The sequence below is a fragment of the Schistocerca gregaria genome, chromosome 8 (assembly GCF_023897955.1).
Source record: "Schistocerca gregaria isolate iqSchGreg1 chromosome 8, iqSchGreg1.2, whole genome shotgun sequence".
In the NCBI taxonomy this organism is placed as follows: Eukaryota; Metazoa; Arthropoda; class Insecta; order Orthoptera; family Acrididae; genus Schistocerca; species Schistocerca gregaria.
The window spans coordinates 312,291,616-312,310,466 of NC_064927.1; the positions used below are offsets into that span (position 1 = coordinate 312,291,616).

At 39.6% G+C, this 18,851-nt stretch overlaps 1 protein-coding gene across 1 annotated transcript in view; it reads right to left on the reverse strand.

Annotated features, from left to right (window-relative positions):
* LOC126284085 (DNA-directed RNA polymerases I, II, and III subunit RPABC2-like) overlaps window positions 1-18,851 on the reverse strand; it is a 52,026-nt gene that overhangs the window by 11,712 nt on the left and 21,463 nt on the right. Inside the window, exon 3 of the mRNA XM_049982733.1 lies at window positions 10,820-10,911. Within this exon, the coding sequence (XP_049838690.1) occupies window positions 10,820-10,911 (92 nt within the window). The remainder of the gene's footprint in view (window positions 1-10,819; window positions 10,912-18,851) is intronic.

Consider the following 18,851-nt stretch of genomic DNA (forward strand, 5'->3'; position numbering starts at 1 on the left):
GAACCAGGGCAATACTAAGATAGTGGCGCTTCCGGCCCCCCTGCCCACTCCCAGGGCCCCCCTCCCTTGAGCGTTTGAGATACGATGTCAAAAATTTAAGAAAATCAAATTTTCAAAATTATGTTCATTTTGTAGCACACACATTTTTGAAGAGAGTGATACATAAAACTTATATGTTCGAGGAAATGTAAGACATGTTATTTGGTCTTAAGTGTGCCAGAGTGCAGTGCCACCCCTCTTCACACAGAATTCTTCTTTTGCCCATCATATATTTCGCTCCATGGAATTGAAACGTGTATATTTTGTCCTGGGTGCCATCAAACTATCTTCAGGACAGTGAAAATTAAAATTTCCTGCGGGCCTCTCCTGCTCTTGGTCGGCCGGTCTGGCATCCCGCCCCTTTGTTTGTGTGTGTGTGTGTATTTTCTAACACACCTCACAACGAATGCTGGATGGGGTTATTTCTAAGCGGGAGAACAAGAGTTCTTCAGAAAATCTGCACTCTTTATTGCTATTTACTGTGGTATAAAATTAAATATAGGATACATAAAACCAGTAGAGGCAAGAGACAAGCAAGACAGTATACATTTCTTCAATCCTTAGCTCTTATGATTATTTTCTCTCTAATCTTGCTACAACTTTACGTGGTGTGCTTTCCTTTGTGTGAAAGAATCTATTACCTCATCAAAGTTTGTCAAACATTTTGCTACACGAAAAATCGAAAGTCATTGTCTAATACTGAAAAAGCTGTTAATACATAAATTTGGAATTGACATATTCTTCAATAATTTGTGTGATGTCCCTGTTTCTTCTCCTATCGGGTCAATCCAAATGAAGTAGTCCAATAAAAATTATATTGGTTGCTTAACCATTTTTAAATATTTTTCATTTTTTATGTGTAATTACCCTATAATTGAGAAGTTCAAAATAGTTTATTAAAAAATTTACCTTTCATCTTTACTGAATGGCAGCCATTTTTGTTTGTAAGTATGTGACGATGTTTCAGTTTAGAGACGTTAGCAAAAATGTGAATATCTCTGCACTGGGTTAAGTTACAACATTGCAATTGACATGATTGTTTTTAGAAAAGTGTCCTCTACAACATTGTCTACAGAAAATACCCCAAATTCAAAAATAACCAGTCAAAATGACCTCCAAAGTTTCGTATTCAAATTTTCAAAAATCTACAGCCAACAGCCACATTTCTGTAGCCAAAAGCAGGAGAAGATACTACTTATACACAACTCAATTGCGCATGCACATGAGCCTGCTTGTAACTGCTAAAATGAATCTAATGTAAGCAGTTGTGACGTCACACTCATCAGAGGCAATTTTGCTGTTATGAAGCATTGCATAGTCTTCCTAAAGCCTTTGACACATTTTGCTGTTGGCAGACACTTGTAAGAGCACTGTTTTGTTGTTGTATATGGAGCATTTCCTTTGCAATTTAAGTTTTATTTGCATTTTTTCCCTCTTGTTTATTTTTTATTGCTGCAATATTATCCTGCAATAGTGGGATACTGTAATATACTTTGTTAGAGTATCAGTTCTTACCAGTCAAAACTACAAAAATTTAACTGAAAACTAAATCAATGAAAAATTCTTGGAATTCTAAAAAATTCCTGGGTTTTTCCCAGTTTTCTCCCTGATGAAAAAATTCACAGGTTTTTCCTAAATCTTCCAGTTGTCCTAGGTTGTATACACTCTGCACATTCTTGCCATTGTGACAGGAAAGCACCGGTAAGCCAAATGTGTTTGAAAATACTAAGGAGTTGTTGCCTCTGGGTAATGTTCATGTGTTGGAACAACTGGTTGTGCACGACTGCATCAATGCAATTCTAGAGGGAGGTGTCGAAGTGCGCCATGCGGAATGACCAACAGTTGGGCGGGGGCCTGTCTGCCTGACAGCAGCAGGGAAACAACAGCTTCACTGAAGAGTGCTCACTGTCATCATGGGGTGTCATCATGGGGTGCCCAATGCAGAGAAGCTACAAGATCAGGGAAGGAGATCGTTAGATTGATAGCAGCAAAGGTGCCATGAGCAGCACTGAAGTGGGTAGGGGAACAGTCATTGAGGAGAGACAAATAGAGGTCTTCAATAAGTTGGTCAATTAGGAGACCCCTATTCATTGAAGTGGCTCTCCCCACAGTGGGTGTTGGGCACTGAAATCCCTGAGGCGGAGAAATGGGGGCAGGATTTGCTATATTAAGGTAGACAGTTCAACATAAGACAGTGGCCCACCTGGAGCGAGGTACACACTGCAAATGGTTATTGCCAGAGTCATTTGTGCTCTAACCACTACTGCTTCCAGGTTGGTATGAAGAGGGATCCAGTCACTAATGACATCAGAGCGAACTAAAGTGCAGACCCCACCAGGTGCTACCCCAGCACCGGCATGGTTCCGAAAGAATGCCCGATAACCACGAGACATTGGAGTATGGTCATAACGGAACTGCATTTCTTGAAGAACAAGACAGAACACAGAGTAGGAGGAAACAAGATGTTGTATTTCCGGTTGGTGATGATAGTATCTGCTGCAGTTCCACTGGATGATTGTGGGGCGAGAGTCCTGGTTAGATACAAAGAAGGCAAGAAGAGGTCATGGTGCTGTCAGTGGTTGTCACTGACAAAGATCAGGTGACATCCATAAATAAGATGTCAGACACAGGTTGCGAGAGGGAGTGGAGTCGGTCATGTTTTTGGCAAGCCTCAACATAAGACAGGCGATCTAGGGACTTTTACTCTTGGATAATCCTTTCTCTCTTGCAACCTGGGCAATCTGGTGAGTGAGGGAAGTGGTGGTCATGACAACTGACACACACAGGTGGCGCAACACAGGGGCTTCGATCATGGAGTGGGTGTCCACAGTCATATAAAGAGTGTCCGCTGTACAGCAAAAAACCCATATGTCCAAAACACAAGCACCCAAAGAATATATGGCATATATGGCTTCATGTCACATCTGTAGTCCCTAATATTGACCTTCTCTGGGAGGGTATCTCCATCAAAGGCCGAAATGAAGGCGCCACTATCGTTGGATCATATTCAAAGATTGGTGAGGGGCAATAGACACTGGGACATTGCCAAGACGCACACAAGCACAATGAGCTGCAGATTGGGCGGCAGAAGTAGCTTTGATCAACAGAGAGCCGGGAGTTCCGATGCTCCAGGAAGACAAGCAATCATTCCTTGACATACATGGGGAGTGAACAGGTCATGTATCAGTAGTGTGAACCATGTGTTGTCAAGCGGCGCAGCCTGATGGGTACATAACAGGCCCACCACGCGGATTGACTACACATGCTGGCGACCTAGTAGGTTTGGAGAGGGTCTACAGCAGGGAAGGAAGAGAGGAAGGAGGAGGAGGGGGGGGGGGGGGGGGGGGGAGAGGAATCCACACTGTAGACACTAGGGAGTGAGTTCTTCCTCAAATAGCTCACACAAAAAACAAAAAATTTAGAAGTGATGGACCTGAATGCTAAACAGGATGAAAGAAGGAACAAAATTGCATGCAATACAGGGAACCAGGTGGAAAGCCAGGTCAACACAAATCAGAATACCGAGAGAGGGGAAGGAGGGGGCAACAGGGAAGAAGAGAGGATAGGGAGGGAGGGGCAGGGTGAGGGAAATTCAGACAGGGAAGGAAGAATGAGCTGCAATAGCTCGGGGCCCTGTGTACACCACACACATACTCACTTGGAGGGGGGAATCCTTTTGGAAATGCTACCCACAAATGCAAAAAAGGCACGAATGCCACCTCCTTATTTTCGTCATTGCCCAATTCATTGGTTGTCGATAGTGCACTGGCACATCTCATCTGTCTTCCACAATAACCATTCTGCCCCAAAAGGTGACTTCAATCTGGGCTCACTCAGAAGACTATCCCCACCCCCCTCACACCCTCTCTTTCCCCTCATTATCATCTTCACACACTGTCTCCATTGAGATCTGCACTTTTAGCATAATTGGTAGTTACAGTAACATTAAAAGTATCAGAAGCATAAGTATAATTTAATCTAGATTCTTCCCCCTTTGGAGTGTTTCTTCTGTTTGTGAATTTAATTTGAAACTCTTTCTCACTTGTATGAAAACTATCCGAATAAGCAAATAAGGATGTGTGCTTCAGACTATTGTCTGGCACAATATAATCAATCGTGTATGATTCCATTAAATCTTATCCATCTCTATTTTCTGATTGGATTTTTTCTCGAACAATGCACCTGAGAAACATATTCAATGCTTATTAGAAAATTCCAATAATTTACTGACAAATGGGGTATTAAACCGAAAATTACTGGTAGAAAATTTGTTTTTCTAACTCTGTCCTTATTCTGGGATTAAAAAATACCCTTTACTATCATGTAATGGGATTTACTTTGTTCAATGATTTTCTGAACTAGCATATCCACCACCCCCAAACTTTGAGGCTTTTGGTACTTACGAACTATAATACCTCCAAAAACAGCTTTCAGAGGCCCTGTTGTGAACAGAGTGTTCTTGGAATGTAGCTCCTTAAAGGGAGAGAAATAATGTTTCAAATAGTGACCTAGGAACTTTGGCAGCTTTTTTAAAAATTATGGGTTCATGCTGATGACATTGCAGTTCTGTCAGAGATAGCAGTTGACTAGAACAATTAGGGTATTTGGAAAGAGGCTATAAGATGAGCATTAGAAATAAAGCAAAGATAATGGAATGTAACTGAATTCAATCACATAATGCTGAGGGTATCAGAATATGAGACTCTAAATACTGTAGCTGAGCTTCATTACTTTGGCAGTAAAACAACTGATGATGACAAAAGCATTTCTGAAAAAGAAGCATTTGTTAACACCTAATATAAATTTAACAATATTAGGTAAGGATAGTTGCTACTCACCATATAGCGGAGATGATGATTCAGAGATAAGCACAACAAAAAGACTTGCCAGAAAATGAGCTTTTGGCCAACAAGGCCTTCGTCGGAAACAGACTACATATACAAGTGAACGCATGGGTCTGCCCACCTGCACGTACTCCCCCCCCCCCCCCCCCGCCCCCCACAAGTTGTGTTTGCATTTGCATGCGTGTGTGCATGTGGGGGGGGGGGGGGGGGCGGGAGGTGGGAGGGGGAGGGAGTTGTCTATTTCTGACGAAGGCTATGTTAACCAAAAGCTCACTTTCTGACAGTCTTTTTGTTGTGCTTCTCTACTATTGGTGAGTAGCAACTATCCTTTTCACACCATTGTTAAATTATATATGGGTTTTCCATTGTTTAATATAAATTTAAGTTTCAGCAAGTCTTTTCTGAAGGTATCTGTATGGAATGTACTGGTTTACAGAAATGAAACATAGACAGTAAGCAGTTTGGACAAGAAGAGAATAAAAGCTTCTGAAATTGGTGCACCAAATGAATGCTGAAGATTAAATGGGTAGACTGAATAACTAATGAGGAGATCCTGAACTGATTTGCAAATAAATAAATAAAAAATTATGACATAGTTTGACTAAAAGGAGGAATCACTCAGGGGGTGGGGGGTGTTCACACCACACACACACAAACACATGGGGATGCATCTATAAATGAGTTTTTTAATTAAAGTTTGCACATTTTAAGTAATACATACTTGCATTGTTAATTTTATACAAATGATATTAAGTGGAAATGCAAATATGTATTCTATTGGCACAGTGCACCCCAACCGCATGAAACCATCCTGACAGCACAAATATAAACTATACTAGCTGACAATGGCTCGACTGCAAAGCTGGGGAGCTGAATCCCAGAAGAGGGAATGAAACTTGACATTCAATTCAATCTACTAGAGAGACCAACCACCATGTGAAGATGAGCATGGAGATAAACACAAAATAAGACTAGTGCAAATGACTTAACACTAGCATGCGGAAACAGAAAATGGCATGAGGCAAAGGTCAGGTCCACGGTAGTTACAACCCGTGTTAAGAACTGACGGGCTATGGCCTATCACTGCCAACGGGTTAACTTCTGTGTCAATGGTTCTGTCTATACAATGTTCTGTGCACGCCACCTGTGACAGCTTACCGCACTACTCTCCCTCAAGACCCACGGCAACTCATCCACATCCATATCGACATCACCCAAAATCAACATAAACCCATCACCCATATTGACATCACCCATATTGACATCATCCATACTGACATCCACTGCGTGCGATACTATAATTTGTTTTGCATTGTTTTATTGTTTGAGGTACGCTATAGGTGGCAGTTGGAGTTTCCCAGCAGACACCTTTACGTCACAATAAGTCTGGCACGGAGCTTCCAACCCCACACAGCCTGCTTTAGTAGAGCCTCTGAATAGACTATGTTAAGATTCGCCAATGAAGAAATCCAACAACAGAATTATGAAAAGATTTTGTAAAATATCGGCAGATCATTTCGGAGGGTATTAAGAATATTTCCACACTGAAATGATATTTTTACATAGTTGTATGATAATTGTTCATAGTTGTACAATCCAGTGGGAAGTTATTTAAAGAGTACAGAAGAATACTAATGACCTATATGGACATGAAGTGCCATGCTTCTTTACAGAGAGGAGGGGAACGATGCGGGAGACCCGCACTGCCATACTAGGCAGGGTCCTAATGGAGGTGGCTTGCCGTTGCCTTCTTCTGGCCATAATGGGGATGAATGATGATGATGATGATGATGATGATGATGATGATGATGCAACATCCAGTCATGTCAGGGCAGGTGAAAATCCCTGACTCCACTGGGAATCGAACCTGGGACCCCATGCTCGGGAAGCGAGAATGCTCCCGGAGACCACGAGCTGCGGACAATGACCAATATTATGTTGTTGTTGTCTTCAGTCCTGAGACTGGTTTGATGCAGCTCTCCATGCTACTCTATCCTGTGCAAGCTGCTTCATCTCCCAGTACCTACTGCAACCTACATCCTTCTGAATCTGCTTAGTGTACTCATCTCTCGGTCTCCCTCTACGATTTTTACCCTCCACGCTGCCCCCCAATGCTAAATTTGTGATCCCTTGATGCCTCAAAACATGTCCTACCAACCGATCCCTTCTTCTAGTCAAGTTGTGCCACAAACTTCTCTTCTCCCCAATCCTATTCAATACCTCCTCATTAGTTACGTGCTCTATCCACCTTATCTTCAGTATTCTTCTGTAGCACCACATTTCGAAAGCTTCTATTCTCTTCTTGTCCAAACTAGTTATCGTCCATGTTTCACTTCCATACATGGCTACACTCCAAACAAATACTTTCAGAAACGACTTCCTGATACATAAATCTATATTCGATGTTAACAAATTTCTCTTCTTCAGAAATGATTTCCTTGCCATTGCCAGTGTACATTTTATATCCTCTCTACTTCGACCATCATCAGTTATTTTACTTCCTAAATAGCAAAACTCCTTTACTACTTTAAGTGTCTCATTTCCTAATCTAATTCCCTCAGCATCACCCAATTTAATTTGACTACATTCCATTATCCTCGTTTTGCTTTTGTTAATGTTCATCTTATATCCTCCTTTCAAGACACTGTCCATTCCGTTCAACTGCTCTTCCAAGTCCTTTGCCGTCTATGACAGAATTACAATGTCATCGGTGAACCTCAAAGTTTTTACTTCGTCTCCATGAATTTTAATACCTACTCCAAATTTTTCTTTTGTTTCCTTTACTGCTTGCTCAATATACAGATTGAATAACATCAGGGAGAGGCTACAACCCTGTCTCACTCCTTTCCCAACCACTGCTTCCCTTTCATGCCCCTCGACTCTTATGACTGCCATCTTGTTTCTGTACAAATTATAAATAGCCTTTCGCTCCCTGTATTTTACCCCTGCCACCTTTAGAATTTGAAAAAGAGTATTCATGTTCAACATTGTCAAAAGCTTTCTCTAAGTCTACAAATGCTAGAAACGTAGATTTGCCTTTTCTTAATCTTTCTTCTAAGGTCAGTATTGCCTCACGTGTTCCAACATTTCGACGGAATCCAAACTGATCCTCCCCGAGGTCTGCATCTACCAGTTTTTCCATTCGTCTGTAAAGAATTCGCGTTAGTATTTTGCACCCGTGGCTTATTGAACTGATAGTTCGGTAATTTTCACATCTGTCAGCACCTGCTTTCTTTGGGATTGGAATTATTATATTCTTCTTGAAGTCTGAGGGTATTTCGCCTGTCTCATACATCTTGCTCACCAGCTGGTAGAGTTTTGTCAGGACTGGTTGTCCCAAGGCCGTCAGTAGTTCTAATGGAATGTTGTCTACTCCGAGGGCCTTGTTTTGACTCAGGTCTTTCAGTGCTCTGTCAAACTCTTCACGCAGTATCGTATCTCCCATTTCGTCTTCATCTACGTCCTCTTCCATTTCCATAATATTGTCCTCAAGTACATCGCCATTGTATAAACCTTCTATATACTCCTTCCACCTTTCTGCCTTCCCTTCTTTGCTTAGAACTGGGCTGCCATCTGAGCTCTTGATATTCATACACGTGGTTCTCTTCTCTCCAAAGGTCTCTTTAATTTTCCTGTAGGGAGTATCTATCTTACCCCTAGTGAGATAAGCTTCTACATCCTTACATTTGTCCTCTAGCCATCCCTGTTTAGCCATTTTGCACTTCCTGTCGATCTCATTTTTGAGACGTTTATATTCCTTTTTGCCTGCTTCATCTACTGCATTTTTATATTTTCTCCTTTCATCAATTAATTTCAATATTTCTTCTGTTACCCAAGGATTTCTAGCAGCCCTCGTCTTTGTACCTACTTTATCCTCTGCTGCCTTCACTACTACATCCCTCAGAGCTACCCATTCTTCTTCTACTGTATTTCTTTCCCCTATTCCTGTCAATTGTTCCCTTATGCTCTCCCTGAAACTCTGTACAACCTCTGGTTCTTTCAGTTCTTCCAGGTCCCATCTCCTTAATTTCCCACATTTTTGCAGTTTCTTCAGTTTTAATCTACAGGTCATAACCAATAGATTGTGGTCAGAGTCCAAATCTGCCCCTGGAAATGTCTTACAAGTTAAAACCTGGTTCCTAAATCTCTGTCTTACCATTATATAATCTATCTGATACCTTTTAGTATCTCCAGGGTTCTTCCACGTATACAACCTTCTTTCATGATTCTTAAACCAAGTGTTAGCTATGATTAAGTTGTGCTCTGTGCAAAATTCTACTAGGCGACTTCCTCTTTCATTTCTTAGCCCCAATCCATATTCACCTACTATGTTTCCTTCTCTCCCTTTTCCTACACTCGAATTCCAGTCACCCATTACTATTAAATTTTCGTCTCCCTTCACTATCTGAATAATTTCTTTTATTTCATCGTACATTTCTTCAATTTCTTCATCATCTGCAGAGCTAGTTGGCATATAAACTTGTACTACTGTAGTAGGTGTGGGCTTCGTATCTATCTTGGCCACAATAATGCGTTCACTATGCTGTTTGTAGTAGCTTACCCGCATTCCTATTTTCCTATTCATTATTAAACCTACTCCTGCATTACCCCTATTTGATTTTGTGTTTATAACCCTGTAGTCACCTGACCAGAAGTCTTGTTCCTCCTGCCACCGAACTTCACTAATTCCCACTATATCTAACTTTAACCTATCCATTTCCCTTTTTAAATTTTCTAACCTACCTGCCCGATTAAGGGATCTGACATTCCACGCTCCGATCCGTAGAATGCCAGTTTTCTTTCTCCTGATAACGACATCCTCCTGAGTAGTCCCCGCCCGGAGATCCGAATGAGGGACTATTTTACCTCCGGAATATTTTACCCAAGAGGATGCCATCATCATTTAATCATACAGTAAAGCTGCATGTCCTCGGGAAAAATTACGGCTGTAGTTTCCCCTTGCTTTCAGCCGTTCGCAGTACCAGCACAGCAAGGCCGTTTTGGTTAATGTTGCAAGGCCAGATCAGTCAATCATCCAGACTGTTGCCCCTGCAACTACTGAAAAGGCTGCTGCCCCTCTTCAGGAACCACACGTTTGTCTGGCCTCTCAACAGATACCCCTCCGTTGTGGTTGCACCTACGGTACGGCCATCTGTATCGCTGAGGCACGCAAGCCTCCCCACCAACGGCAAGGTCCATGGTTCACATTGAAACTAAATCTACATCAAGACTTTTGTGATTTTGCCACCCAGAACTGGGGTTAAAATTGTAGAGGGATATCAAGGGAGAAATACAGTAAGCAGGTTCAAATGGGTGTAGGTTGCAGTAGTTTCTTGGAGACGAAGAGGTTTTCACAGGACAGACTAACATTGAAAGCTGCATCAAATCATTCTCTGTGCTCAAGACCCCATGATAAGAAATGAGGATACACTTCTTTACTGCCAAAATAAAAAGTAAAAACCAAGTTACTGACAGCACAGGGGCCTCAGATCGAACAGCTACAAAAATGCAGTCTCGAAACCCCAGCGATGCAAAGTTGTGGGAAAAATACAGCTGCATAAATCACATAATATATACGTAAATAAATAAAAACATTAAATTGCTAAAGAAGATATTGGACCAAGTAAGGACTTAAATGTTCTCCGCGGACCTAAAAGTACACTTATTACTAGCTAAAAGCATGACAGTGAGGATACGGAATTCTCTTTTCTCTTATTTACTACCTAGTATGTACACACCTATAGAAAACTTTACTTAAAGAACAACACTGTACTGCTATGTTTCAATTAGGTTCTCTTATTATTTTAAAGCTGTAAAGTGTAACACACAAATGATACACAAAAATTATAAATGGCAGCTTCTGTCAACCTTACATTCATGCACTACTATTAATTTTCATATTTGTGTAGGGGACAAAACACAGATCAATGACTTACTTTGTCATGTATCTTGTAGTTATTCTCTTCGATTTTTGCACACCTCCTTTTGCATCTCCAGGTGCCAAAATATCTATGTTCTCTCCTTCATCCTAAGAGACAGAATTGAAACAGTCAAATGGGGATCCCTAATATTCTCAATTACACAACACATTATTTACGACAATACTACTGTTCTTCCCAACAACACATCTTTAGGGGACAGGAAAGCATTCTTCTACCTCTGAAAAATTTACATAAGCAACTCTGAAAAATTTACATAAGCAACTCTGAAAAATTTACATAAGCAACTCTGAAAAATTTACATAAGCAACTCTGAAAAATTTACATAAGCAACTCTGAAAAATTTACATAAGCAACTCTGAAAAATTTACATAAGCAACTCTGAAAAATTTACATAAGCAACTCTGAAAAATTTACATAAGCAACTCTGAAAAATTTACATAAGCAACTCTGAAAAATTTACATAAGCAACTCTGAAAAATTTACATAAGCAACTCTGAAAAATTTACATAAGCAACTCTGAAAAATTTACATAAGCAACTCTGTGAATTTATGATGTTGCTTTAAGCATACACGTATTTTCCTTGTACTACTTTTGCTGGTGACAATGGCTGTTTCACAACTCAAATATTTGAAAGAGTGACTTTATACCTTGACACACTCACTGCATTAAACCGAAACTTCATGCACGAGCCCTTGACAGTATGATTAGTTAAAAAGTGGAGGAAGTCTTAAAATAATTAGCAGTCAAAGTAAAATGACAAACTTATTCTTTCACATGATGGCAAGCATTCATCCACTCAGTAAAGAAAAATGAGATTTGAATTTACTATGTTTGATGACAAAGAGACATTACAGACATACTAATTTTAAACTTATGAAAATTGTATTTTAAGTACTCGTTCATTAACAATAGATTATTGCGTTTTTTTTTTTAATGAAAGCTGCAAGATATGCGACACCCTAACATGAAACTTTCAATGGTTTATAAACACATGAATGTGATGATAGTAGATACTTGCAACTATGGGATTTGTCCATAAAGTAGATGGAAAGCATGAGAAATAATTATGTAGCAATACATAATTTAAGGGGACTCAATTACAGGGTTATCAATATGTCCAACCCCATTTATCTAGCAAAGAGAAATAAAATGAGAGAATGTTTATAAGTTTTCACAAATTGGGAGCTACACTGTTGTTGAGGATTAATACCAGGAGAAGTATATATCTATTAATAGTGATAAAATTAGTACAGCCAGTTGGAGGTCTTCCTGGCACTAGCACCAGTACCAAGAAGCACATCACTCACCTTGCCCAACATCATGCATACAGTACCTTGGGGAGGTTAAACCTTAAAGTTCTGCAATATGTCAAAATGATGAAAGATAAATAGTATACAGCACATAGAGACTGGCAGCAGTAAAAGTTGTTGAGCGTGTCAATTCAGGGATGGAGTATGTGGAGGCTCCAACAAGTCAAAACTGGGACAAAAATCACTCCTTCCATGCCCACTCCCTGCAGTGCCCCACAAAGTGAGATCATTAAATTTTGTTAAACATGTCCACTTTCTTGGAAAAAAGTGTAAAACATGGCTCACAAATGTTCAATTATTGCTTAGTATCTGAGGGAACAACACATTCAACTTCAGTGAACGTTTCACTTTTGTCCAAGTGGCAGGTGTGAATGCACAAACACACACACTCTTTGAGAATAAGCATGTTGCAGGATGGATTCTGTGTAAGTTGCTGTGGCTGATGTGCAAGTGACAAAAGACGATGGCTTTCTTTCAAGAGACTTGTGAGTGAAGCTGGCCACATTTGTTGGACTGTGTGGTAGTTTGCTATTCCTTTCCTAAGCCTTCATAATACAATGTCATACGTGTGTCCTTACGTCAAAGCTTGAGGTTCCTAGGTCTAATACAAACATTGTGTTTGTCTTCCCAGTCAGTTATTGCTTAGCATGTTAACAGAGCTCAATATTATTATGGATATTCCAGCTTCGTGTAGATGGTAATGTACCAATAGGTTTCACGAATTTTCTTGTTCTGTTGCCTGCAATTCACTCACAGAACAAACACACAAAATAAAGTTTTACACTGTATGAGTTCTGATATGATGACAGAGGGGGGTCCCTCCATACTACCAGGCAGGGGACACTCATGAGGGAGCCACAGAATTGGTTTTCCTTATACAAACAAATGAAGGGAATTTGTGGTCACTAAGTTGGGCCTCAAGTTACACCTCAGAGAATCCGCCTGTTCGGAGATCATTTCTAAGCAGCTGAATACTTGTTACTGTAACAGAATGTGGTAACCAGTGTATTTGGACTTCTGGCTGATCATGAATGCATAACTGACCAGCAGTTGCTGGCATCAGGCTCGCAACATTGAGATCCACGCTTCCGCAAGAAGATTGTATCTGGACTTGTACAAAAGGCTTCACATGCTAATCTTACTGCAATATGGTGAAAGGATGGTGTTGCTGAACCATGGGAGACACATCCATATTCTAGACAAGATAAAATTAAGGTGTTGTAAAATCTTAGTAAGACTCGTTGCTCTATTGCCATGGGGGTATTGCCACAGAAACAGGGAGCATTACATTTCCTCAGACAGTTAACTTTGCATGCTAACCATGACAGTCTGTTGTCTAATAGTACACCTAAAATGTGGAAGTGTTCAATTACCTGTTATCAGCTTATCTAACAAGGGAATGGTCCAATAAGACCTGTCGAAACCTACCCTGAAATTTTTTACACAGGAAGAAGACAATGAAAGAAGTGCACTATCAAAATTTTAGCTGCTAAGAGGCACTGCAAGTATTAAAAAACAATAGCTAAAAATTGCAAAGTTCATAGCTTGCCATACACAGCCAAGGTCGGCAGTACATTTCTAAATAGGAAACACAACACAACCCGGTCACAATTTGTAAAGGACATTTCAGATTACCTTTCGTTAATAGTTCCTCTGACACTACAGTACACATGTACTATTCACTTGAATTAGCCACTCACATAACATCATTACAAATTATCAGTTGCTTTTTGCAATATTGGTAAGTACTAACAATACAGATAAAGCTGAATTAATATTTATTGTGCTTTCGTAAGGCATGTCTGCTAGTAGTACTTTTCTTTTCTTTCCTTCCCGTTTCACAGTAATATGGAATCCAATTAACATTCTCAATTTAGCAATGATGAAATATGAATAATGTAGTTACCAGTCAAAATCACCTACTTCTCCTGAGGACATACATATGCGTAATTTGTAGTTGATTTCCTTGACATTCATTTGAATGATATCGACATTTTGTTTGAAATTGTGGATAAGTTAGAAAAAAATAGGAAATAACTGTGATGATTCCACGAATTGTGGTTCGGATGATGTTAATTGTGCCAGTAACAGTTCTGAAGGAGAAAACCTTCCAAGCTCTTATTTTTTATTTATTTATTTTTATTAAAAAAGAAACACTTACTGCAACAGCTTTCAACAAAAAAGAAAAGGCAGTGAAATGTTGGTTAAATGAAGGAGAGAAAACATTCTTGAAGTTACGCAGTGTGCAAAGGCATTTTCATTTCATAAAATCAGAGTGTGAACTGTACAAATAAAAGAATGAATTATATGAAGCAAGAAATACACACCAAATGGAAGCCTGAAACCATCTGAATGAAAAACAGTCATTAGCGGCTATGCACCGTTACCGATGAAGATCTACAAGACTGCACCCTTCGAATTGCTTCTGAAATGAACATTGATAATTTCCAGGCTTCATCCACTTGGTTATGCAGGTTCAAGAAATTGTACAGGATTGGAAGTCACAAAATCACCAAGTTTACGTCATGTAAATGTGTGGAGCAGTCGCCAATGTTACACAATGCTGTAGAAAAATTCATAGCTGACATAAAGACAAAATTTGCTGTTATCCCCGCAACTGATGTTTATGATGCTGATGTGTCAGGTTTCGTGAAAGAACTGCGTGCAGACCACACTTTAAAATTTCAGTGTGAAAAAAAGATGGAGTCGACTGCTCAATTATTTGATGCAATAACACATTCACATATGATAATGCCAGTGATAAGTATGAGTGGTTTACTGTTTCCACAGCTATATATCTGTCTTCAAGAACCGCAAGGCAAACTAGGACCAAAAATAAAAAATGGACTGTTTAGTTGCAAAAATCTTGTAATCGACGTGTCAAAATCTGGAAAAATAGGAAAGAATAATTTTCAACATTTCGTTCCAAATGTATTCCAACCAGCTCCAGAAACTAATTCATTGCTTTTGTTGGATTCATGGTCTGGACATATCAACGCCTCAATTTTTGTAGAGGACAACCAAAAATCTGTAGATGTAATGTGGATGCCGCCTGGAACTACTAGTGCGATTCGACTCCTTGATAAAGAATTTTTTTGGCAGGGGAAAGCATTTTTCAGAAAATTATCAGACAACATAATTTCCGATACCTCTCATTTCAAGCTTATCAATGGAACAGTATTCTTAAGATCCAGTCATTTGTGCAGTTTTCTTCGCCATGCTTTACGAATTTGATCAAGTATGCCTGGTACGCAACGCAATATGCGTGCCAACTGCATCAATTTTTCCTTTGACCAGTGTACCTAGTGTAAGAAAAATGTTTGTTTTGTCATTCAATAGACACTTGAGGACTTTTTTGAGACGACTACAGTGAATAAACAAATAACTGTTTCACTGATAGTCAAATGTACAACATTCAAACATTATTACAAAGAATGGCATACATGAATTGTTATAAAATGTAGTACTGCAAGACATTTCATTTCAATAAATTACAAGTCCTCATTGATGGAAATAGTCTGGGACATCAAACACTGCCGTGACAGGGTGTATACGTAGACAAGGGGGAGGGGAGAAAAGAAAAAAAAAAAAAAACAGATTTTTCCCAGATTTCCCAGTTAAAAATACGCTTTTTCCCCCTGTGAAAACACACTTTCTCCACATTAAGTGATAGTATATTTTCCCTCCGGACTGTAAAACTTATCAATCCTGTGAATGGTTAAGGTTTTACACACTGGTGTAGAGCTTTCCGGCACTAAGAGAGAAAGAGAGAGAGAGAGAGAGAGAGAGAGAGAGAGAGAGAGAGAGAGAGAGAGAGAGAACCACTGCATATTTTCCTCATATATTCGTATTACGAAAGTATAAATTCGAATTCCACCACACACAGCACATTTGTTTCCAAAGCATTGAAATCGAGATTGTGATGTGCCTTTGTAGGCCAATCATAGCTCATGTCACGTAATCTCGCCAGCTGATGACAGGAGATATTCAGAGCTTAGGCCACATGATGTATTCAACATAACTGTCAAGTAGTGCAAACACAAATTGGAAACGTTTATGGTGTGAATTAATATAGATAGTGTACATATAGTATACACATAATATTGGTCATTTTTTTCGTTCGTCACACTTTAAGCCCCTCTATCTCTTTGTTAGTAATTGTTACACTTTAAGATACATCACACAATGGCGGCAACAAAATTTTAAATAATGAATAAATGTCTGGTCTTCTTGGATCGAAATTCCTCTGAGCGGATGGTCCTCAGTTAAGTTTTAAATGAGAGTCAGACACTCTGAGACTTAAGAAATTCATCCAGCATTCTCACATGTAACATAATTAATCCTGTGTAAAAGGAAATTTACTTTGAAACTTTTATTTTCCCGCGATCTGTTAGAAACAGGTTCGTTCCAGGAACTGCCAGACAGTGTCAGAAAACAGGCAATCTGCGCGTGTGCAGCTATGATGACATAGGAAGCCCATATGTTCGTACGAACTTACATTATGTCATAAAAGAAAGAGGACATCAGAGGCTACTCCAAGAGCATCGGAAGTTGGTAAACCATACTAAAATGCATACCTCGGCTTAAAGTGCACATTTGTATGTCCAGATACACAATGAAGTAGGCCCCAAACTGATATTAAGCTTGACCGTTTGGTTTTTAGGACGTAAATTTTCTTGGAGTACCACTATTGTATTATCTAATGTTAGGTTCTTTATTATGGCTTAATTCCATACGTGCCAGAAGATGAAAAAGTGCAGTTGGAATTCAACGAACAATTGAAACTAGCTAACAGTTTGGACTAAAACACTTCATTACAAATAAATGGACTCCATCTGCGGAAAAGATTAATAAAAGCCAAATTTCTCTAGCAAACCAACAAAAATAGCTTCACTGTTCTGCAAGGTGCTTAATGCTTGACAGTCAAAAATGTGGAAATAAAATAAAATCAGAAAACAAACTAATAACAATTTTAGCCTTCCGTAATTATGTGAATGCATTTTGAATATTCACTTGATAGCTCAAAGCCGCAGAAATCCGTTTTGTTTTCATTTGACTCGAGAGCTTGAAACGAAGAGGAAACAGCAAAATCACTAACAGCCACAATTCAAGTAGCCAGAAGCTGGAGAAGGAACTGCTCGTACGCGACCCAACTACGCATATGGTTGAGCCCGCTGGTAAGTGCTCAAACGAACCTAATGCAAACAAGTGTGACATCATGCTCATCGTAAGCAGTTTGTTGTTATGAAGTATTGCACAGTCTTCATCCTAAAGCCTTTGGCACATTTTGCTGCTGACAGACATTATAGTATCAGTTCTTATGAGCCAAAATTACAAACAGTTAACTGAAAACTAGAACACTGAAAAATTCCTGGTATTCTAAAAAATTCCCGGGTTTTTCCAGTTTATCCTCCTGGAAGAAAAAATTCGCGAGCTTTCCTCAGATTTTCTCTACTAGCCTCTTTTCTCTGAATTACATGTGCAAGAATTGAACTGTCAATATGAAGTTATTCAAAAAAAAATATTTGTATGGTTTAAGCCAAGTTTTCACCGGAACAAACAAGCTAACAAGCACGAACCAAACAGAATTCTGTCTGATGTACCCGATAGGCCTATTCCGGGTCTTTCAACTGGATGCCACTGCAGCTACTTACGTGTCCCTAACCTTCCCCAGATACCTAATCAGAAAATGTAGACCTGCAGTTAATGCGGAAACTGTACTACATGTCTTTTGTGGCCACTACACCTGTGAGAAGTGAGTGCTCGGTTAAAAATCATAGTGAAAAAGTTGTGGTCTGAACAGGATTTCATCCCGCACACTCTGCATCATGAACCACGTGCTTTGCCACTAGACCATTTTTGTTTTCGGAAAAAAAGAAAAGAAAGAATATGACCATTAGAGCTTACAAGCATAGTGGAAATGCTAGCTGTGTCACCTCTTGAGATGAAGCTCGACGTCGGTAATTAAACTTCTGTTTATAAATTTCCCCTCAATGGTAATGAGAAGTCAGGGGAAAATGGCAACCAACATACAAGGAAAATTCTGAACCAGTGCTACAGAGAGATGGAGATGCAATTCCATGTAGAGTGCACACAATCCCCATGCGTGTCATGCTCCCATCCAAATTGAGACACTTAAGTTCTTCCTTTCCTGTGCCATTTTGCATACTGTCAAGAACAGTGCACTTTCCATGCAAAATAATCCTCACTGAATAGCAAAGTTTCGCACTGTGGCTCGAACAAGATAGAGTTATATCCTTTATGCTGAATATTAGCTCCAAAAACTAAAAACTGATAACACAGCGTTCATAGGCAATGTTCGCTACCTCGCATTCTCTTCCATTCCCTCTAGTATAAATGATTCTACCCATATACAAGCGAATGGTAATGAATTTTCTGCAAATGCTGACTCGCAGGTGTTTTCCTCCATTCATTCCTTTGTAAACCAGGCTTTAGGTGCTTAAAATTGGTGCCTGTGAACTCCATATAATTCCGCTACATGGCGCTGTGTGAGTGATTGGCTGAGTCACACACTAGGCACACAGGGCTGTTAAAAGCCGCTGTTAAAAGCCGCTGTTAAAAGCCGCTGTTAAAAAGCCGCTGTTAAAAGCCGCTGTTAAAAGCCGCTGTTCACGCGGTAAAAAATGTGTAACTTCAACATTTTTTACAAAATACTTGCAGTGCTTCTTAGCAGCTAAAATTTTGGCAGTGCATT